Consider the following 25,131-nt stretch of genomic DNA (forward strand, 5'->3'; position numbering starts at 1 on the left):
TGTGTCTATATAGTGGGTTTCCATGGTGCTGAATTCAAATATACATGTCTTAAGCGTGAAACTGCACCATTTGTCAATTATTTTTTTTATTTTTATTTTATTTTTTTTCCACTGGGATTCAGCATTCCCAAGAGCTCAAAAAGGGGTCACAAATGCCCCAAAATTGCAAAAAATGACACTTTTTAGCCCATAACTTTTACCCCATCCATTAGATTTTTCTGAAACTTGGCGAAAATGTGAAGGCAACGTTGGCTCATGACACTTCTCACATTCATCATTTCTTCACTATTTTTGTAACATGATCTCACATGCAGCACCAGAGGGGGACCATGCATGTATGGCTTGTTTAAAATTATTTCTGAAGAGCTATTTAAGGAGTTAACCAGTGACGAATTTAAGTTTTTCTAAGAATTTGACTATTTGAGTCCTCCTTCAATTATTTTACTACTATCTGACTTTTTAGTAATTTAAATTATTTTTATAAAATGTTCCTTTCTAACTTTTTATGTTATTTTACTAAAATATTGTTTTTGTCATACATCGTAAACCTATGATGTCTTTTCGACATTCTACTATTGTATTTAACCAAGAGTAAAAAAAAAAAATAATCTTGTTATAGTTGGAATTATTTGGGATCATCTTGCTTGTCCTTCAAACTATTTGCAAAATGGCATTGATATTGCTGCTTAGCTATAAAATTTTTTAATTTTACAAAATTTATTTTTATTTTAAATAAACTACTTGATCAATTTACGTGACTTTTGATGCCCAATATTTTCTTTTCGTCATGGGTATGTACATCATGAAAATTTTTCATTATTTTTTATTTTATTTTATTTTTTTTTTTTTTACGAGGGTGGGGGTATATTATTAGCTTGGATCAAATTTATGCTAGAAATGTGAATTTGCTGAAGCTGTACTAATCTCATAATTAATACTTTAATATATTTTTTTGTGAATGTTGAATTGTTGTACCTTTCTTGTCTTTCATCACCATATTTGGTTTAATGTTTGTTTTACATGCTGGCATATAATGAATAGCTTTAACAAGTACAAGTCTTGAACTTTGAAAGTTTGAAGACAAAGAGTAAAGATCATTCTTGTGTTGACATAAAAACTTATGTATGGGGAATTCAAAAAGGTCCAATATTTTTATGAAGCAATTCTGGTTTGATTGATTGCTAAAAGAAAGTGGCTCGATTTGACTGGTCAGTTCCTATCACCAGCATCTACATGTAGAAGCTTCCAATTTTCTTTAATCATACTCTTATATTATATAAAAAATATTGCAACAAGTTTCAATATAATGGGCAGAAAAAAATACTTGATCTTGTCATGTAAAAGATAATGATGACGACTTAATTTTTGTCAGCTTCCATATTTCATTATTTTATTTGATATTTCTGCTTCTCAGAAATGTCCAACAACTCCAAGAGCAAAATCAACGATTGTTACAAGTTGTCCGGGAACTGAGTGATAAACGAGAGGAAGAAGAAGAATTGTCAACCGAAGCCAAGTAAGTAGAAGAGGGAATGTTTTGGTTTTCAAGATTTTTTGGAAAGAAAATTCGGGTTTGTATTACTGTACACATAGATTCGAAAAAGTTGTCAAAAAACAAATATATAACAAATAAATGTTATCGAAGGCAAGATAAGTTACTTTTCTACCAAACTGGATATATTTTTTGTGTTTTTATTCAATGTAACATGTTTATTCAGCTCGAAAAGCATACAGTGTTTACCGATGTATTGGAACATTCAAAATGGCGTCTTATTCTCTCTTTAACACGGTAAGTGTGAGAAAAGATATTATAAATAAAAAACCGGATAAAATACTGTTAAAAACTCGCTCAATATATGTTACCGTGACATAGGTTGACATTTCGGCGGGTTTTTAATAGTATTTTGTATAGTTTTTTATTTATAACACCTTTTTCCATACTTACGGTGTTAAAGAGGGTGTGAGACGCCATCTTGAGTTTTCGAATACATCGGTAAACACTGTATGTTTTTTGAGCTGAATAAATATGTTACATTAAATAAAAACACAAAAAATATATCCAGTTTGGTAGAAAAGTAACTTATCTTGCCTTTGATAACATTTATTTGTTATATATTTGTTTTTTGATAACTTTTTCGAATCTATGTGTACAGTAATACAAACCCGAAAATTCTTTTAGCCTTTTAAAATTTATTGAACGTTTAATTAACACAATTCAAATTGATGTAATTTTTCTAATAAAGAAAGCATTGTGTTCTAATTCTTTTTGAATTTATAATAAAGTCAGATTGATTTAAAAGTACTTTTTTTTTTTTTTTTTTTTTTTTTTTCATCATCACTTTTTGTCTTTCTCAGGACAGTAGAATTAAAGCAGAGTCTTGAAAGTGCGTTAGAAGAATTGAAAGATTTGAAAAATGACAGAACACGACATGAAGAACTGGTAATTCTTTCTTATCTAAATAGAAATGTTATCCATCTGTCGGTCACAATGTTTTCAAAATGTAATAAATACATTGCTGTATTTGTCTGATTTTGAAATATCTAAAACCTTTACTTTTAAAAATAATAAATATTTCATTAATAGCAAATAATAAATTCCCAACAAATAAATCAGATGCAGTGACTTGAAATAGAAACCAAAACCTTGAGATTTTCAGTCTGATGTTCTACCAACTGTTCTATTTATTTATTTATTTATTTTTTAATATAAAAACTAAAAGCATTACCATAACAAAATAATAGTAACTTAGACATGGCATTATAGATTTAATTTGCATCATGTTTCAAAACTTGATTTTATTTGTATCACATTCCAAACATGAATTCAAAACATAAGTGATAATAAAAAGAAAATAACTGAATGGGTAAACAATATAAATAGCTTTATAAATTACTAGCATTTCAGCCCGGCATTGCCCGGGTGTTTGGAGGTGTATGTTGAGCAAAAAAAAAATATGCGGTAGTAAGAAGGCAGGCTTGAACCCGTACCGCAAAGGAGGAAAAAAAACTGACGTCTTTGCTGTTACGACCACTGTCAAACCGGAAGTGACATAGGTTTAAATTAAGGTTAGGCAATTGAAAGCAGAAGCTGTCTTTCGAAAATATCGATGAAAAAAGCAAACCAGAAATTGTCTGAGTAATTTGGTAGAGACTGCAGAGGTCAAATTTTTTAAAACTTTGACCCCTATTATGACCCCTTTATTGTTTTGGGCTCAAATCAAGTTGTTAGATCCATGTCCAAGGAACCTATATCTAAAATTTCAAGTGTTTAGATCCAAAATTGTCGGAAGAGTTTGGTAGAGTTCTCAAAGGTCGAATCGTTAAACTTTGTACCCCTTAACAGCCAAATTTCTGGCCGAAAACCTATCACAAAGATTTTGCCAAATCTCAGTACCCTGTATATCAAATTTTGAGTCCGTAGGCTTAAAATTGACAGAGCTAAAATGATAATGACATTTAGAAAATTTATTTTAATTTCTAAATTTTTGTTTATGAAATGTCTCTTCTAATTACAGGCTGAATCCATTATTCGTCAAAGGGATATGTATAGAGTATTATTACAGCAGTCTTCACAGGTAAGTCTATAAGGCTTTTTATTTTTGTTTTTTTTAAATGGTGAACTTTATATAAATCACAAAAAAATATTTTTATTATAAATATGTGGGTTACAATCAACTAAAATACTTCCTAACTTCTGGCGTTGTTGTTAATGGAAGAAATCACAAGACAGATCGGTTGTTTCACTTTTTTTCTCCTGTCTATATCTCCCCTGTGCATGTACTTATTTTTTTTATGACGTTTTTCCAATCATTCTTTTTTATATTTAATAATCATTGAAAAGTTTTTTCAGTGTTATTTTAATTAAGAATTATTGTAAATATAATTTTTTTATTTTTTTAAAGAATTATTAAAAACACTTTTTAAAATCTTAAATTATTTTAGAAATATTATGAATTGGATACATTTTTTTGATGTTTGAAATTTTATTTAGATTTCAATATTTTTATTTTTATACTTTCATGAACATATTTATTATATAAATTCAAATAAAAACTTATTTTTAAAACTCAAGTCGAACTCCGAATAATTGTTAGTTGCCAAATCTGCAACTAAAGAAAAGAGTTGTCAGTTTAAAGCTTGTCACCTCTAAAAAATAAAAAATAAATAAACATGCGTGTGTGAAATTTTATAAAATGTAATATTTTAAATGCTGAAAATATCAATTTTCAATATTTACCTCAATAGTGTGCAATATGCGAGTAGTTATGCAATCTATGAAAATTAATTGCCATATGTTTTCATTAATAACATATTTCCTAATTTGGAACTATTCTTTGACAATCTAATATGTTTATATAATATTACCAGTGGTAAATTGTAATACTTTAAAGAAAGATATATACATTTTGTATCTTTTATTTCAATGTAACTTTACTAATAATTTTTTTTTTTTTTTTTTTTTTAGAAATGTGCATATATAAAAAGTGACATGGTTAAATATCCTAAATAATTTTTAGATTTTGAAATATATAACTGAATTTCTGAAAACTCTGATATAAACTATTGATTATGGGAGCTTATTTTTTAACCAAATCATATCCTGGAGGTTTGATAATGTGTTTAATTTTTTTCTTTTTTTTTTTTTTTTAAAGAACATATATAAATTTATCTGCCAAGGTAATTTTTGTTGAACTTCCCCTATATTAAAAAACGGAAATACAGAAAAATCTTTGATGCACGCACCTGTGATTGAATAAAAGATCATGTTCCAAAAATTAAGTAAATTGATCAAGAAGTTTCATTTTTACAAAGAGAATCATTTTTTAAACTAAACTATTTTAAGCAATAATTGGAAATCATAGGCATTACAAGACTGATCATGCAAGTTTTAATTAGCGGAGTTATCTGCCCTTGTTTCTTCAAGCTGACGAAGTGAAGTAGTTCCTTTTTGTTTACTCATGAAATTTGATTTTCTTAGTTAAAAATAAAACTACTTGATCAATTTACATGATTTTTGGAATATGACATTTTTGTTTCATCACGAGTACATACATCATACAGGGGGAAATTCTGGACAAGAGCCAAAACCTGTAACACTCTATTATCAATAAGTTATATATTCCTAACTTGGAAAACTACTTTATAATGATGATCATTAAAGTTATTTGCTTGTATCAGTTATCCATTTAATATTGATAATTAAAACTGAAATTAGTACAAGATGTAAGAATATTTTCTATCAATTTATGTGAAAATATATATAGTTTTTATTGCTTTTATTTTTTATAGCAAGTTACCAATGTGGAAATCTCCACCCCTTACCGTGGCCGAGGCAGAGGTGGTCATTACAGTCCTAGAGGAAGAGGTGGTATTTTGCAAACTCCTCAAAGATCTTTCTCTGGCACACCAATCAGCCCAATTAGTCCAAATAAAGACAAAGAATTGCAAGACACCAAAATGGCCTTACAAGAACTTCAGACTGAATATAACACTTATAAACGAGAGAAAGGAGAATACGAAAAGTAATTCAATTTATTTTTTAATTTTTTTTTGCATAATTATCTTATTAATCTACTTTTTATCTTTGCTTTTATGATTACAGTTTAATGATTGTAATTTTAAACTATTTTTTTATTCAGAATGCAAAATGCACAATTGGAGAAATTACGTTCAGAAAAATCTGATATTAGAGTTCAAAATACTCAGTTGGCTTCACAGGTAATTTGATGAAAATTTTTTATTGCTTTTTATTTTGGATTTTCGTTTTTAGTTTTTTTTTATTAATGTCTTGAAATTGCCATTAAAATTAATCGGGAAAATAAGTGTTAGTATTTTTTTGTGTTAGATGTTGCATTTTCATTTTTTTTTTTTTTTTTTTTTTTTATGTAAATATACATCATTTAAATTCTTTTTTAAATGGTTAACATGATTGCTTTTATTTTAAAAAGCTGGATTTTGCCTCCGAACGTTACAAGGTGCTACAAAACAATGCTGATTGTTACAAGAAGGAGATTAATACATTAAAGGAACAGAATAAAAAATATTCTCTTCAAAGTGTGCGACTGGAGCAGAATATTAGCACACTGCACTCGGTAAGTTCATTTACGCTGCTGCATTTTTTTTTTTTGAAAAACAAAATTACAATTCAAGGAGGAAAATTATATGATTGACAAGTGTTGATTTGTACACTGTATAGATTAGATATATGCTTTTTCAAAATGTGTTATACACACACACACACACTTTATGGGAGGAATTTTTTACCTTCGGCTTCATATCCACTAGACTACCTTTCAATTCGATAGATACTTTTTATGGACTTTATTTTGCTAAATCTCCTAAGTTATTTTTAATCTTATTTTTATTTTTTTTTATATTCTACTTTAACTTTTATCCCTGCATTTTTTTCATTGCACGTTATATATATATTTTTATATTCCTCTGCCTCTCCCTGTGTCTTCCATATTATTTTATACTAGCAGGACCCGTTAACCAGCATTGCTCTGTGGAAGTATGCTCCTCTCCTAGAAAAATTTAAAGTATGGTTATTGCTGTTGCCCAACACCCAACCTCATGTTAAAAGGTTTTCGGAATAGACACCCCCCAACCTCCTCATGTTAAGAACAGGCACTTTTTGCTCCATACCATTTGATCCATCCATTAAATTTTCCTGAAACTTGGCCAAAATGTGGAGGCCATTGTTCTTAATATAAATTCAGTATGGGTGACCCTGGCAAAATTCTGGTTTGTATCCCTCTGGGACTTTTCGGGCTAAATAAACATGCCTTTTTAGTAGAGCTCTTATATGTCTATATAGTGGTTTTCCACTATATAAACATACATATCTATGCACCAGAGGAGGACCACGCACGCGCGGCTTTTTTTTTTTTTTTTTTTTTTTTTTTTTTTTACATTTTCATTTTTCTAATTGCTTAATTATCATAAGTTCACTTAAGTAAAATCAATATAGAAATACACAATTTAATGTATATTATTTTTATCGACATAACATTTCATAGTGAAAATTTCAGGGTCATTCCATAAAATCTTTTTTTTGTATTATAGATTAAGTAGTTCTGAATTTTGTGTCTGCCAAGTATTTTAAATTCCTTCAGGTATCATGAAAGCAAGATTTTAATTGACACCATTTCAAGGTGATCATTAATTCATCAATAACAATTAAAAAGAAAAAAAAATAGATCAAAAAACTAAAAATCAATATAAAACTATTTTGTGTATGCAGTAGCAATCATTGTTTAGTAGCTTATAAATAAGTTTTCTATCTTTTTAATATGCTTTAGAATTATAATTTTCTCTTGTTTTAGCATCCTAAAGAATTTTTCTCTTGTTTTAGCATCCTAAAGAATTATAATTTTCTCTTGTTTTAGCATCCTAAAGTATTATAATTTTCATTCGTCTCTAAATATAATTTTTATTTACTTATTTTCCAGGATTTGGTTTCTGTTCAAGAAAATCTTGCTCGACTTGAAGTCCGCTGCCAGAATCTAACAGCTGAGCGAGATTTGTTAAAAGCGGCTGAACAACGTCTTGTACAAGAGAAAGAAAATATGATCCGAGAGCAACATAGTCAGAATGTTTTGTTGTCTAATCTGCAGACAATACAGGTACACTGAATAAACATTAAATTTTTTATTTTTTTATTTGCTACATTTTTATGTGGACATTATATCTTGATTAGTGTCCTTCCATCAGTTAATTGATTCCACTTAACCTTACTTTTGATCTTGAATATTGAAGAACTCCTTAAACTACTGCCGCTTTTTTTCTTAATTTATAAATGAATATAAATAAATCTAGGAAAGGTAGTTATTGATTTTGGAAGATTTTGTGAAAATACAGAGTTCAACCTAATTAAAATATAATAATTTTTATTTATTTATTTTTAATGAGTTTTGGTGATTAATAGTATATTGTAAATATGACAAGTCTGATTTTTAAATCTCGGTAGTTTGAATTGAGTTGTTTCGCTTTCTTGAACATGGCTGATCAAAACTTCCTCATAAAATTTTATTTTCTTAAAAAAAACTACTTGATCAATTTACATGATCGTTGAAATATGACATTCCTGTTCAGTGGTGCATACATAAAAAGGTTTTTTACTTTTAATTTTTAATTAGTTTGAACTCTGAACATGCACTAAAGATTCTTGTTTTCATTTATTTAAAAAAAAACAAAAAAATAAAAAACCCTATAAAGCAATTATGATTAGAATAAGGTCTATAAACATTTTTTCTCAAGTGTTTTTTTTTTTTTTTTTTTTTTTTTGTCAATATTAGGACAGACAGACATTAACTGTTTTGCCGTTTTGCTGAATCAAATTAATTTTCTTAAGATAGGAATTAATATTACTAAGTATTTAGTTTAAATTAATCTTTGCATTATTCAATAAAAATCGGATTTTGTCACAAGACTTAACTGGACATGTATTTTATTTTCATTAATAATTTGTTTTTTCCTCTTTAGAACAACATGGAAAGAGTTGAAAGTGAAACCAAATCTCGACTTAATCACCAAGTTGAGGTTGCTGAAAAGGAGCTTATTAACTTTAAAAGAAAACTAGAAAATACAGAGACGGAATATAAAAATACAATCAAAGGACTTGAGGTGAGGACCATGGCTTGGAGATTACCAATAAATTTGTGTATTTTTTTTTGGCATACATCTTTTAGCACCCCCCTCTTTTTTTTTTTTTTTTTTTTTTTTTTTAAATTGTTGCACAAGATAATTCTGTTTTTTTGAATTTTCTTGTTTTTGCTTCATCTTATTTTTATTTTTCCTTTTTCGTAAATTTCTACCTCTTATCAAATTATTTTCAATGTTGCAAAAGCTTTTAACTTTTTGTTTTCAATAATAAAGCTATTAAAATATTTTTCTTATCTATTACAGAGCAAGATGAATACTTTGCAAAATCAGTATGATGGAGAAATGAAAGCTCACCAGAAATCCAAGGACACCATTCTTGATATAACTCGACAGTTGAATGTTCAAAAACAAGAATTGTCAGCGACGCAATCTAAATTGGCTTGCGCTGAAACCAAACTTTCAAAATCTTGTAGGTTTTTTTTTTGTTTTTTTTTCATATACTTGCCTGTTCTTGAAACATTTATAAACTTTAAAATAGGCATTAATTTTTTACATACCTATTTCTTTAACATGACAGTGTTTTGTTTGAGAATTGATTTTGTTTTACTGAGCAGCACAAATGAAATATACAGTAGAACCCTGAGATACAGCATTAAAAATTACTAACAAAATACAGTACAGCATATAATACACATGTATATAATCAAATAACATTATAAATAATACCGTAAGGCAGGGCAAATACCATAACCAGGGACCTGAAAAACATATTCTAGGCCCACTGTATCCCGGGGTTCTACTGCATTGTATTTTTATCTTAAAAAATTACTTTCTATTCCCCAGATTAAAGTCTTTTAAACAACTTGATTTTGAATATTAATGTAAATTGTTTTGCTTTCTCTCTCTCTTTTTTTTCTCGTGTATTCATTTGAAATTTTGCAAGGTCTATTTTATGAATAGATTTTCATTATTTACTTCCAGTGCTCAATATGTAAATAGAACTAGGTAGTAAATTATGAAAATATTTGATAAAGCTAGACACAATTTTCCACATTTCCTTCTCATAAGCGTTTTTATCTGATGAAGCCGTACAAGGATGAAGTGCAGAAAATTCTGTGTAGTGTAATTGCCATAGTTATTTTTATAACTTCATGTCAAGATATTGATTTTATACAAATGCTTAACAAAATCTTTGCATTGTAATTTAATTTATAAACATAACATACATATTTCATTTAAAATATATACACACACACACACAATTTAAAATGAACAGATTAACTGCTTTGAAAACCGCTTGTAGGTGCAAGCATTTTATTAAATGAGAAAAAAGTAATATCTTTTTTTTCTTTTTTTTTTTTTTACTTTAGTTCCTTTTGACATGTTTTTTTTTTTTTTTCTCTTTTGTAATTGAAATGTGTCTTCTTAATCTTGGATTTTAGAAAATCAATCAGAGACCAAAGGATCCGTTTTTTTTTATTTATTTTTTTTATTTTTTTTTTTAACCCGTAAGCTTGAATATCTGCCCTCGTTGATATTTTGAGGATATGCGTTGTCATTCGCATGCAGGAGAACTCTTCAATGGGAGCTGCTTAAGTATGTGGTAGTCCAGTGTTAATAAAATTGGCAGAAGCACTTAAAGCACCATTTATAAAATTAAAAATTTTGAATGAACAGATAAACTGTTTTAAAACTATTTGAAGGTGCAAAAATTTTATTAAATGAGAAAAAAAAATCAAATTGCTTTTTTTTTCTTTCTTTAGTTCCTTCAACATCTGTTATATAATTACATGTATTAATAACATTAAATACTAAAACAGTCAGCATCTGTTTTTATCATGTCGTTATGAAATTTAAAATTTTCAAGCTTTTAAATTGTTACAATGCAAGAGTTATGTATTGCACAATTGTGCTTCAAAGGAAAACCTGAATTTTAGAATGTGTCAATCATTAACATTTGCTGGCAAAGTCACTAATTTAGTCCTTAATGACCCCGAATGACTGCATATGATGGTAAATCTATTTTTAGCATAACCTGTTTGAGATCATGATGAATAAAAATTTATGACGCTTATAAGTGAAACTTAGTTTCACTAAGCTGACATAGAAGGTAAATCTATTTTCAGACGTCGTAGATAAGAAAATGATTGAAGTATGAAAATATTGATTCGTTTGACTATTTGTAAAAATTACAAACTCTAATGATGATGCGATTGTTTTGAATTACTTTTTAAATTTATTTCCAGTTGGTAGTATAGATGCACATTCAAGTGGTACACCATCCATTCATGCACCAAATGATGGTGAATCATTGGCCGTGAAAGATCTGAAATGTCAATTGAATGATGCTCAGAGTGAGATTAAAGGTAAGTTATTTATTTGTATTTATTTTTTTCTTAATTTTTGTAAACGTGCACTGCATGTTTTTAGAGGTGCAAACAAATGAAAGGCATTGCAGATGATATATGGCCGAGGAAGTTGCGGCAAAGAGAATTGAAAATATCTCGTTGAAGTCCAGCCATACAAGATTTTTGAAATAAAATAAGTACCTCATTAAACGGGGATTCAGACAGAGCAACTCATTTGAGAAAGATAATGTTATTTTATTTATTTATTTTTTTAAACTGGACAAGATGGCTGCTGTTTTACTCATAAAATATGATTTTCTTTAAAAAAAACAAAAAAACTCAAATCAATTTAGGTGATTTTCAGAATATGCTTTCATTTTGTCACTGCTATGTACATTAAACAGATTTTTCTTTATATATTTTTTAATATAGGAGGAATTCTGAATAATGATCTGAATAGGTGTACTCCACTGTAATGAATGCAATATAGCCACATGCTCTTTCCTGCTCAAGCACAGCATTTTTTTTTTTTTTTTTTTGACTAGTATAATTAAAAATGAATAAGTATGATAAATTAATAATAGAAAATATTTAATTTGGATTACTCAAAATTCTAGACGGCTCATTTAAAATCTTAAATGATTAATTTTGAAAACCTATCTAATTTACATATGATTATCTTATGTTTATTATCAATATATTTTTAAATCAATATATTGAGAGTCCATGTGTTCTCTGCTCAACAACACTGCTGACCCCAACATTGTTTGCTATGATGTTTTCGTTCTTCTCATGACTGTGTCTCATTGTCTTTTACGCATTATTAGCTGCCACCAGAGTGTGTACGGGTTCACACGTATAAAAGTAAAACAAAAGGAGAAAACACAAACTGTGACACTGTCTCTAAATATTAGTTGCACTCTGGCTGCGTGTGTGATACCATCGTGGAAAACTACCCTCTAAACACTGAAGTCGACATCTACATATGTCAAGACTGTGTTTGACAGTTGGTTCAATTCATATTCTCATCTGGTTGAACCCAACTAAAAACTGGTCTGAAGTTTGACTCATTGGCAACTCCTGACCGTTGTTAACCGGGCCCTGTTGTTAACTGGACTTTGTTATTAAACATTGCAACTACTAGACATCACAAATCGCTCTCACCATCATAAAACTAAATGTATCTCTATTGTCCTGTCCTTTGTCATTTTAATAACTGCCTCCCTTTGCTTAACAATTTTCTTGTTCTTTTGTCATCATCTGTTACATTTTAATTACAACAAAACCATAGCCCTCCTTTGTCTACCTCGATAAACCTATTTCCTCTATTTTTATATTTTTCTTCCCCATTCTACTAACGCCTGAGGTGGTGAACACCTATATATTCACAATATTACAATAATTTTTTTAATCACTGGATTGTATACAGATATGCAAGTGATAATATGTTAATTATATTAGTTTTGAGTTTGCTTTATAATCATTCTGATGAAATAGAAATTGCAATGTTTTATTGTAATTATCAATTTGAATTTTCTTCTACTTCAGGATTAAAAGATCAACTGGAGAAAAGCCGAAAACATGTTGATCAATACAAAGCAATTTCTGAAAGTCTAGAAAATAGTCTAAAGGATCAAAACAAGGTGATCATTAGTGTTTTGTTTTTTGTTTTTCTAATTTCAACATGAAACCTTAAAAAAAGAAAAAAAATCTAATTTATATAAATTTTTTTTTTTAATGTTAATTTCTGTTCATAGATTACATTGCTAAAATCAAACCGTTTAAAAATGTTATAAAATGCATCTGAAAAGAGTTGGTGGTTATATCACCTGAAATGTTGAAATAACACCCAGAACGAGAACAGTAGTTTTTATAATACCAATCATGAATCCTCATCTTCAAATAAATTCTTACTAGAATGTTTGTTCAACATGAGTTCACACAAACATACTTAGTTTTAATAATTACAATAGATTAGAGCAAAAAGGTTAACTTGTAGGAAGGGAAGTCTTGAAAATAGATTACATAACTGAAATTAGAAAAGTTAACATTTTGTAAAATATTTTGGAGTGAGTGGTTTTATGTATGTTCTGTAAAAAAAACAAACGAAAAAAAAAACCCAAACCTTTTCGTACGTAGGATATAACAAGTTTTAGGTTTGTTGGTCTAATCTAAAAACTGTCAATGCTCAGAGTGGCCGTTCGTTTGCTTTAATAATATATATATATATATATATATATATATATATATATATATATACCTCATCAATATTTTTTAAACAAATTTTTTAATATTTTAAAATTCCAATAATAGTCATCTATCTATATATCTATAAAAGTGAACATGTCTGTCTGTGTACATTTTCCTTCGCAATAACTCTGTTAATTTTTAGTCTACAGACTCAAAATTTGATATACAGGGTACTGAGATTTGGGAAAATCGATGTGATCGGTTTTCGGCCCAAAATTTGGCTGTTAAGGGGTCAAAGTTCAATGATTTGACTTTTGAGACCTCTACCAAACTCCTCCAACAATTTTGGGTCTAAACACTTGAAGTTTTAGATATAGGTTCCTTGGACATGGATCTAACTTAATAACTTGATTTGAGCCCTAAACAATAAATTTTAAGGGGTCATAATAGGGGTCAAAGTTAAAAAAAAAAAATTTAACTTTTTTTTTTTTTTTGCTCAATATACACCTCCAAATACCCGGGCAACGCCAGGCACCCATGCTAGTATACCAATAAAATCAAAGTCAAAATTAATTGACCCAATTAAGCTTGATGATTATTGGTTTTCAGAATTGAGCATGTATGTAATATTTTCGCAAAATCAAGACAACCAAATATAAAATGCGAACATCATATGGTGTATTTTCTGATGCATTACAATTGTTTCGTAACCATTTGGAACACAGTTAAGCTTTTATTCGCAATTGCTACACATCTAAGTAAAACTATAAGTTCTAATAATGGTAACCTAAACAAAATAGTGAATAATAATAGGGTTGAATTAGGCAAATTAAATATTGAGAAAAAAAATGTAACGGTAGAATACCTAACAAATGTCCATTGAAGGGCAATTGCTTAATTTCTGAAATTGTGTACAAATGTGAAGTTATGGTGTATAATAGTAAAAAGATATACCTAGGAGGAACTGGATGGTTTTAAGGACAGATAGCAAAATCATATTGCATCATTTAATATTGGACTAGAGAAGGAACCAAATCTAGTTGAAGATAATGATAGAAATAAGGATAGAACAGAAGAATTATGAAAAATAAGTGGAACACGACTGCATTAGGAATAAAATAGAATTTGAATTAAAATAGTCAATTGTTGATAAAGCTAGAAAATCAAAAAGATGTAATTTATGTTTACTTGAGTCATACCATATAGTGAATTCTAAAGAAGAAATTTTAAACAGGAAATTAGATGTTATACAAAGCTGTCTTCATAGAAATGAATTCCTATTCTCATGCCTATTTTATAATTTAAAAAAAAAAAAGGAATAGGTTGAGTGAAATGTAAGTATTGTATGAGAATGTTAAATTTAATATGAAGATTTTAGAATTATACAATCTATATATTAATACGATAGCGTGTGTTGTTTTCTGTATCACGCTTACATCCGGGTCGTTTATGTACTTCCATTTCTTATAATAATTTTACCAAGAATTCATAAGTTTTTGTTTTGGTTTCTATTATAGCTAATGGCACTCCAGTCTTTTTAAAAAATAATTTTATCAAGAATTCTTCATAAGCTTTCATTTCGATTATAGCTGAAGGAACTAAAGTTTATATATTCATAAGTTGGGGATTTGGTTTTGATTCAAGCTGATGAACCCAAGTCATATAGTTATTTTTGAAATCACAATTTTATGATATATAAAAATTGATAGAACATTAACTCTATAATAATATATACAAAATCTGCAAGAATTAAAATGTTTAAGCGTATTTTATGACCTGGCTACGCCAGGCGTTCCTGCTAGCTTGGAAAAATACTTTTGCAGTTTTAACAAAATAGCTACAATAATATGAGAGCATCTTCATTTATTCTGAATATCTACAGAATGCCAACATCAATATTACATATGAATCAGTTCCCTGTGGAATTTCTACTGGTCCCGCTAGTTAATAAATTAATAGATCATCAAATTAACAAATAGAAAGTAAACTAATTATAACCTAATAAGTAAAATAGAAAAATATTTAAATTTATCAATCGTTATTGGTAATAAACTAACACCTGAGTAATTTCAATAACACAAGAGGAAATAATAAAAATCGAACCTTAAGTAACTGTGAGATATGGAAATGAAAAGATTATGATGGATTAAAATAGATTAAATCAAAATATAAAGTTGAAGCAAACTAGAGGAGAAATTGAACCTAAATTGATATAAAGAGGATAAGGTTAGAACTATAAGTTTAAAATTTAGCAGAGGTGATAAATAAATGCTGAAGTCAAAATATTAAAGTAAGAATACATGTAATTTCAATGGATGATAAATAGAAAGAAAAAAAAGGGAAAAGAGTTACAACATAACGGCATTAGAAAGGATAATAGTAACGATTAAAAATAAAAATTTAATACTTAGATAATGGTAAAAATTTAAAACTTAAATTATTGGCATTAACAGTAAGAAAATAATTTTTAATTAATATTATTTAAATAAACCTTTCAATCAGAATTCCTTAAACGTATGAAAAAAAAACATCAACTAATAGATTGTAACATGTAAATAAAATTTATATAAAACTATGGCAGATTGAGAAAAGAGTAGTTAAACATAAAAATGCAAACTAGAATTTGAAGGTGTAGATTAGTATTCAGGAAATAAATCAATAAAATAAATTGGGAAAGAATAATTATAAAATTTTTTTTAATAAACATTAAAATTAAATATAAAAATAGGTAATTGTTGAAGTTTCATATAAAAAATAGAAATACAAAAGTGGGTTGAAGAATCAATTAGAAGGCAATCGGAAAAATATAAAACAAAAATAAAATATGAAAATTGGGATAAAGGTGAGTCCAACTGCTTAATCCTTTAAGATAGCGATTATGAATGTTTTCATGTATCTATAACAAATGTATTTTGCTGTCTGAAGAGTGGCTATTTTGGGAATGTTTTTAAATTATATAATATTTGAATTTGTCCAAATGGCGATGAAACGATTGTAATGCATAAGGAAATACACCATATGATGTTCTCATTTTATATTTGGTTGTCTTAATTTTGTGAAAACATATATATTTAATTTTGTGAAATTATATATATATATATAAGTGAAAGTGTCTGTCTGTGTGTCTGTTTACATTTCCCTACGCAATAACTCTGTCAATTTTTAGTCTACAGACTCGAAATTTTACATATAGGGTACTGAGATTTGGAAAAATCGATGTGATTGGTTTTTGGCCAGAAATTTAGCGATTAAGGGGTGAAAGTTTAACGATTTGACCTTTGAGAACTCGGGTTTGTATTACTGTACACATAGTCGAAAAAGTTGTCAAAAAACAAATATAGAACAAATAAATGTTATCAAAGGCAAGATAAGTTACTTTTCTACCTAACTGGATATATTTTTTGTGTTTTTATTCAGTGTAACATGTTTATTCAGCTCGAAAAACATGCAGTGTTTACCGATGTATTGGAAAATTCAAAATGGCAGCGGACTCTCTCTCGGAGAGGGTACGTTTGGGAAAAGGTATTAGAAATAATAAACTAGACAAAATACTGTTAGAAATTCGCTCAATATATGTTACCGTGACATAAGTTGACATGTATTCGGTTGTTTTCTAACAGTATTTTGTCTAGTTTATTATTTATAATACCTTTTCCCAAACGTACCCTCTCCGAGAGAGAGTCGGCTGCCATTTTGAATTTTCCAATACATCGGTAAACACTGCATATTTTTCGAGCTGAATAAACATGTTACACTGAATAAAAACATAAAAAATATATCCAGTTAGGTAGAAAAGTAACTTATCTTGCCTTTGATAACATTTATTTGTTCTATATTTGTTTTTTGACAACTTTTTCGAATCTATGTGTACAATAAAACAAACCCGAGAACTCTACCAAACACCTCCGACAATTTTAAGACTACACACTTGAAATTTTAGATATAGGTTCGTTGGACATAGATCTAACTTAATAACTTGAGTTGAGCCCAAAACAATAAATTTTAAGGGGTCATAATAGGGGTCAAAGTTAAAAAAAAAAAAAAAAAAAAATTGACTGCTTTTTTTTTTTTTTTTTTTTTTTTTTTTGCTCATCATACACCTCCAAATACCCGGGCAACGCCGGGCACCCATGCTAATATATATATATATATATATATATATATATATATATTTATAATTAAGTACAATTTGTTATGATTGTCTGAAAGGATATTAAGTCTATTTAAAATATGCTCCCAATTCAATTTAAAGAGGTTTTTAATATATAACAAACATAATTTTTATATTTGTGTTACGTTACACAAGATGGATTCAGGGTAAAATTGCTAACCTCTGTACTAGTGGTCAGTTTCAAATGTATGCTTGAGATAATATCTAGCTACCTTGAGGAGCCATAGTATAACAAAACTGCTATTTATTGATGACATATGGTTTTATAAGTAATCTGTATTAAAAACATTTGAAAACCAGTAAAGTTTACGAAACTTTAATACTTAATTAGATTTTTTCTTTTATATGAATGCAAGTAAAAAAAAAAAAAAATACCTGTCATATGATTTCTGCTAATCTAGTTCTAAATATAGTTTTCTAATGTATAACTTACATTACATGTCTTTTATTATAAATCTAAAATAGGACAATAAAATTACAAATGAATAACTCTAAACATTAATATATTATGAACTGCTTTTAAAAATATTTATGCAAATTAGGTATACAAATAGACGTATTTGGGTCTTTGTTTGCTACTATATGTTTATTTATTTTAATTTAGGTAAAGAAAATCACCAGTCGTGACAATAAATTTAATGTTTCAGTCTAAAAACTTTATCAAATGACAAAAACAGCCTCTGGTCTTAGTCGAGGCATGACTAAGACAAGGCTGTTTTTGGTGCCTAATGAAATCTTTTTAAACTGAAACAGTAGATTTATTGTTGCGACTAATGGTAATTTTCTTTACCAAAGTGAATAATCTTTTAAATTTTTTTATGGAGTACTATCAATCTTGTGAAAGTCAATGGCTTTTACACACAGAGTGGTATTAAGTTGAATTATAAATTGTTTAATGTGTTGTGTAAAAAAAAAAAAAAAAAGATACATTTGTATTATAGTAAAATACTTGTTATAAGCCATGCTATTTTCAATGCCTTTGTTTTTATTTATAGGCTAGTCAACATTTTAATCAAAATACTGAGAAGAAATTAGAAACCCTCAAGGAAGGTATGTATTTCAGTATTTAATAAAATTATATAGGCACCTTCTAGTAGTAGTCCCTGGGAACAGAATAAGTTGAGGGAGGGGCTAGTGGGAGAGGGGGAGCGCATTAAAACATTTTTTTTTCTATATTTATTTCCAGCTGTCATAAAAAGAAATGTTACACATATTTTTTTAACTTGTGTTTTGTTGTTGATGCTCCTGCACAACGCCAGGTAATCATACTAATATATATATATATATATATATATATATATATATATAATTGATATATGCTCCTTTTGATCGTATATTTTCACTAGGATTGTAGGATTATAAAATTGTGAAAGAATTACGTACAAAACTAAATTTGTTTTGCACTATTAAAATAATTTCCAATTATTAGTGATAATGATTATAGATTCATATTTATATTTGGATTGGTGCTTTAAAACGTGACTTTGATCATAAATCAATGACGTTATGCTTATCGTTATGTTTTAAGCTCTATTCATAAGAAAGTTTAAGAAAGGGAAGTTGGTAGAGCCTCAAACTGAAGACCTCAAAGTTTTGATTTCCAGTTTGGCATCCACTTTATTTGTTGGGAACTTGTTTACTTTCAATGCAAGATTGACAATTTCTAAAAGTCGGTAAATAAAATAAATTTCATTTTTATTGATGTTGAATGTGAAAACAGACCCCACGCTTTTGTTATGCATAAAAATAAACGTTTATATGGAATTTAAATGTGAACGAACGATTTTAATAATCAATACAATGTTTTTAATAAATAATCTGCCTTTTTTACTGAAGAAAATGATAGCAAGACAAAGAAACTTGAAACTTTGGAGAAGGAGAAAGAAGAATTAGCGGAAGAAAATACAAAATTAGCAGAGGAAAAACACAAAATGGTAAGTAATATTCCTTTACCACTTCATTATATTTCAGTATTGTAGTAAAATTAATCATCGGAGAGTAAAAATTAAATTTTGTTTTTAACTTGACTAAACTATTAAGTATTTTAGTAACACAATATTTTTATTGATAATCATATTCAAAGTAATATTCATTGAAACACGAGTAATTCCATGGTTTCTTCATCTCTTTGTATAATTTACTGTTAATGATAGTGTTATGATCTTTTAAAGGGCCAGAAAAAATAACAGAAATTAATAAGGAATTGTATCTGCTCTCCACCCTTTACTACTTTTCTCACTTTCGCTAATTAGTCATGTGACGTGTTAAGGGCAACACAGCACAGGACTTTTAAAAAAAAAAAAAAAAAAAAAAAAGGAACAAATAAAAGGTTAATTTTATTTAGCATGAAACAGAATAAAGACAAAAATATCAAAATAAAAATAAATGCAGAAAAAAAAAATCTGGGTGTGAGAGTTATAGTATGTACATATGGCAAGGAGAAGAGTAGGAGTAGAGTGAAACATGCATAATGTATCAAACCATCTGTCCTTTTATTTCCATACTTCATTGTGTGCATGTAACAGAGAGAGGGGTTAGTGAGTGATAAATAATGAAGAACTCGTGCCTTCAACTGATGATGATGATGATGATGATGGCTGATCACTCTTTCTTATTCTTTACTGACTTCATGGAGAAAAGAGTAGTTGAGGACAATCAGGTGATCTTATAAAGTGGAAGAAAAAAAAAAAGAAATTGGAAACCAGCAAGTGACATTTAGTTGTGGGGTACCAAGTTCTGAATCGCCAGCTATTTGATGTAGGCAGTTAGGTTGGATATGCTAAATTGGAGAACAATAAGAGAAAAGGAATGATAGAAAGAACAAAAGAGATGTCTTATAAAAAAAAAAAAAATTGTATATTCAGTAAATGGACTTTAATGACTATTAATCAGGATGTGAACATGTTTGAGGGTTTTCAGATGAACTTTATATGAAAAGAGACAATATTCATTTTTTTATGGTTGTCTTGATTTTTCATGTTATATAAAATTTGACTGTTTTTTAACAAGCACTTTGTTTCACCCCCCGCAATTATTCCATCTTGTCTATTTCACTGTTAGTCATATCACAGAGCTCTGAGGATTCCCTTTTGAGCCAAACATTCTGGTAAAATATGTTAACCTGGGATGCCTAAATATTAATATGAACATAACCTTATTCTGATCCATATCGTAACAATAATGACTGCATAGGTTAGATCATAAGATATTTCTATTGAAATAATAAATGTATGGTTTAATAATATTAATGTCTTTTCTATCCCTTACCCTAGAAAAGGGAAGATATATAGCATTTGTGTTAGGAGTGTAGTACTGTATGGAAGTACATGCTGGGCATACGCCCAATCCTCATTTGCCAGTTTTCATAATAACAGAGCAATGCAATGTCTGGTCAATCATCAACAGCATATCAGCTTTGATATGCTGTTGATGAGGGTGAATACACCAAAGCTTAATGAGCTTCTGACAATAGGTCATTTATGTTCGTTTGACCATGTTGAGAGGATTGATTCTTGCACAAGAAAATGCAGAGATCTTAAGGTGGGAGGCTGGAAGAAAGTTGGGCACTGGAATGCAAAGCATCAACGAGAAGCTAAGATAATGGAATCAATCAAGACTGCCAAAACTTGAAGATTGGAATTATAGGCTATTAGAAAATGTCAGATCCCCAATTAAGAGAAATAAGACAATAAAATGGACTATGATAAAGATATCATTGTCAGCTTAATATGTTGATATCAAAATGAATCTGTTTAGTAAATGTTGTAACTCTCTAAATCTGTGTAAAACATATTTCTTACCATAAAAATAATTGAGATGTATTAATTCTTTCAATAAAATCAAGTATCATTTTTCTATTTAAAATCATAAGAATCAGATGTTCAGTAAAATTACATTTAAAAGAATGCCAAGTGTACAAAGATGTGAAATCGCCATTTTTTTTTTTTTTTTTTTTTTTTTAATTTTAATTTTTTTAAATTTATTTTTTATTTATTTATTTTTTTAAAAGGTTTTTCTGTATTAAAGAAAAAGCTGAATTCTTAAATCTGGTTCCTTCCCTTTTAAGTCCAACCTTAAAGATCTCTTCAACAAAATAGAACCATCCAAAATGATAGACTTTCTAAAAGAAATAAACTTATTCACCAAAATATAAAACGACCTTCAAAACTTTATGCACACAATTACACACCAAAACCATAATATAGAACCACAACAACCAAACCAAGAACATAACTGACACTGAATCAAATAAACCACAACAAACAATATAATATCCACGAGCAGGTGCAGTACTTATCTTATACAATAAGACAACCAACTAGCTCAATAAACTAAAAATAGGACTCAAAACATAAATACATTGATGAGTTGTTAAGCAAGCAAATTTTTTTTTTTTTTTTAAATATGGAGTCTAATTTTTTTTTTTCTTTTCCTTTCTTTCTTGTCTTTGTGAAAATATAAATTTTGTCATACTGCAAACAATTCATGGTGAAGGTAGGAGAGGTCAAATACATTCGTTTCATCAAAAAATTAATCCTCACCTCTCCTCCACATGACTTAGTCTTTCTCTTGCCAACAGCCATGTTTTTTTTTTTCCTCTATTTCTTGGACGAAACATTAATATTTTAAACTTTTATATCTCTCTCTCTTTTTTGTTTGCTCACTCGCTCGCTCAAGAAAATTAATTTTAACAAATTTAAAAACAAAATTAAAAAAAAGTATGACACTGCATCCTCCAAAATTGAGATTTTTTTTTTGTTAGGTTTACTTTTTTAAAATTACATGGGTTTACAAGATTTTTTTTTTTGTTTTGTTTTGTTTGTGGGTAGGTGGCTACTTTTAGTAATAGGGTTAAGAGATGTATTTTGATATTTTAAAAGTTTTTAATCCTTTTTATTTTTTGTAGATTACAGATTTGAGAAAGCAGTTGACCAATCTTCAGAATGAACTTCATGAAGCCATCCAGAGCCGCAAAACGGCTATTACCAATGAGCAAGATGCTCGGGAAAGCTGCCAGACACAAGCTAAGCTTGCTGCGGAGGTAAGTATTCTAAACAGAAAGAGTCCTTGAATTGTTAGAATGGAACGTTTTTACTTCTCAAGTTATTTTCCTGTTGAAGCTAAAAAAATAAATGAAATTTCAGAAGATTAACATAAATTTTCATTAAATTTACACTTTATACACGTATGATAATGAATTAAATTTTCAAGTTTTATTTTTAAAACAAAGTTATAGGTTGTGTGTTTTGAAAAATCTCTACTTATATATATAAATGGCACTTTGTGTGTCTGTGAGTTCATTTCCTATGGACTCTAAAATGGCCAGGCCGATTTAAAAAAAAAACAAAAAAAAAAAAAAACAAAAAACAAAACACACAATCTACATTGTGTCTGAGATTGTTCTTAGATAGCTTTTGTATCGGAATGCCCCTGATGAGTACCGATAAGTGAAAAAAATGAAATTGAAGAAGGAACAGTCTTAATTTGACATAAATTAACAACCTTATACAAGTGTATTTGAGAAGTTTTATCACTAAACAAACAGAAAGGTGATGTGATGCCTCCATTCAGTCTCGAAAGACAAAGAATACCTCCTGTAGGAGCAGCTGCGCGTGTAATTTTTAGGCAAGGGTTATACAGAAGGGTCCAGCATATAAAATGAACAGACAGACAATTAAACTATGATACTTTGCATTTAAAATTTTTAATTTAAGCCATTATATAAAAATAGTTTTGTAAAATCAACAGTAGCTTTTCTACAGTGCAATGTAGACTACAATATATTCTGAACTAAGTGAATGCAGGGAGATGTGAAGCTTTCTCCTGGTGCAGTGCAGTGGGTCTCCGACTAGGCAATCAATCGATTTTATTGAAGAATGGATGGTTTCACAGATTTCAATGACAATAAAAGAAGTATGGAACATTCATTGGTCCTCCTTCAATCCCAGGCAATGTTGGGTCTCCTTGCTAGGAGATTATATAGGTTTCAGAAAATCTGGTATAACCGCATATTTTTCTGATTCAAGCAACTTCCTGTTTTGAAAGTTGTCTGCACTAAATTTTATTCCAGACTCGGAAAACCCTGACAAAAATGTAGAAAAAATATCTGAACTGATTATTTTCATTGAAACGAGTTAATTTACAAAAGTGTTTTTTTTTTTTTTTATATAAAAGTAAACATTTATTCTTAAAATGTTATTTACAGAAATAATTAATACTGAAATTAAAAATTAAATTTTTTAAATATAATAAATTAAAATAACTAAATGGAAAACAAAATGAATGAATGTTTACTTAAGTTAAAAAAAAAAAAAAAGAATTTTTCACATATAATAAAATTAAATAAGATAAACACACAATAAACACAAATCCAGTAGATGATATTGCTGTAAAAATTCTTTCCTTCAGTTGTGGGTATAACCCCAACAATTTTATCCATGATATAAATTGAAAAGAACAATATATTTGTGACTTGCTGGTACATAATATAGTAAGGTCTTCAGATAAGGTTACATTTAGTGCTGAATAACTTTCAAAATAGGGAGATCAGTAAATATATGGTTATATCAAAAAAGCTTACCTCATTTTGTTTTAAAAATATGTATAATGAACAGTCTTTTTTAACCAAACATTTTATCTAAAATTGCTGTTTATTACACAAGTATATACATCATCAGTAAATTTAGCAATAAATGAAGCTTCTGTTTGCTTTATTATACTGGGATAATCAAAGTCCTTCTCCACATTGAAGAACCACCTTGTATGCTACACCTTATAGAATTTAAAGATTGGTCTATCAAAGACTTCTGCCGTCAGTGTGATTAAACTAACTTGAGAAACTATAGAATATAATTATCATATAATCAGAATAACATATTTTCATGAATAGGCAAAAATGCGTTTTTAATTTAGCTTTTTTTGCTTGATGAGAAAAGGTAACGTAAATACCTCCAACGAACAGTAAAATCTCATCCCTTCACTGTAGAGGTCTCCAGATGACAGACTTTAAACTATATAGCTTCTTTACTCAAATATCTTGCTTTCAGAATTTCTTTCCTGTTTTCTGTTTCCCCACCTGCACTAACATGCAGAAAGTTAAATGTAATATGAACAAGCATCTCTCTGCATAACTCTCCACTTAATGCTTCTCTAGGTATGGCCTCTAATTCACAGTAGCTCCTTACATCTATGTGCTTTGTTTGAGGTGACTTGAAGTTATATATATAGTAGAACCCCGGGATATGGCATTAAAACTTAGTAAACAAAATACAGTACATAATACACATGTATATAATTAAATGACATTATAAATAACACCGTACGGCAAGGCAAATACCGTAACCAGGGGTCAGAAAAGCATATTCCACATCGTAACCTGAAAAAAAAGTACTGAGGGTCACTGTATCCTGGAGTTCTACTCTGTGTGTTTTATAAATTAAAAAAAAAATTCTACTGCTTCAAATGTTCTTGTTTCACTAAAATTTTGATTTGTCTCCGTCTCTACTGATCTTGTACTGTAAAATGAGCGTTTTTCTTTAAAACTTAAAAATTTAATCCATTATATAAAGGGCTATGTGTGCGTTTGTATATCCTGTTAAAACTCTGAAATAACAAAACAAACATCCTCAAAATTAATATTTTCTTGCCGAAGATGTATAATATCTGAAATTTAGTTTAAAAAAAAAAAAATTCATCCTTTGACCCTAAACTGGTGCAGATTTTTTAAGAGCGTGAAGGGTTGTGTGTACTAATTAAAGGGAAATAACTTCAGTTTTATTTTTCAAGGCGGTATTTTCTTTATGCTATAACTTATTCTTC

General features: G+C 28.6%; 1 protein-coding gene across 16 annotated transcripts in view; it reads left to right on the forward strand.

Moving 5' to 3' along the window:
* The window catches only part of LOC145258715 (nucleoprotein TPR-like), a 198,587-nt gene that overhangs the window by 42,570 nt on the left and 130,886 nt on the right, over positions 1-25,131 (forward strand). For all 16 annotated transcript variants that reach the window (XM_080116631.1, XM_080116632.1, XM_080116640.1 and 13 more), the window contains exons 17-30: positions 1,415-1,516; positions 2,356-2,440; positions 3,516-3,575; positions 5,290-5,522; positions 5,640-5,718; positions 5,949-6,092; positions 7,452-7,625; positions 8,485-8,625; positions 8,908-9,073; positions 10,851-10,970; positions 12,501-12,595; positions 18,309-18,363; positions 19,150-19,247; positions 22,220-22,354. In XM_080116631.1, coding sequence (XP_079972757.1) covers positions 1,415-1,516; positions 2,356-2,440; positions 3,516-3,575; positions 5,290-5,522; positions 5,640-5,718; positions 5,949-6,092; positions 7,452-7,625; positions 8,485-8,625; positions 8,908-9,073; positions 10,851-10,970; positions 12,501-12,595; positions 18,309-18,363; positions 19,150-19,247; positions 22,220-22,354 — 1,687 coding nt within the window. The remainder of the gene's footprint in view (positions 1-1,414; positions 1,517-2,355; positions 2,441-3,515; positions 3,576-5,289; positions 5,523-5,639; positions 5,719-5,948; positions 6,093-7,451; positions 7,626-8,484; positions 8,626-8,907; positions 9,074-10,850; positions 10,971-12,500; positions 12,596-18,308; positions 18,364-19,149; positions 19,248-22,219; positions 22,355-25,131) is intronic.

This window comes from Euprymna scolopes, chromosome 3 (assembly GCF_053919585.1).
Source record: "Euprymna scolopes isolate OS-2025 chromosome 3, ASM5391958v1, whole genome shotgun sequence".
NCBI lineage: Eukaryota > Metazoa > Mollusca > Cephalopoda > Sepiida > Sepiolidae > Euprymna > Euprymna scolopes.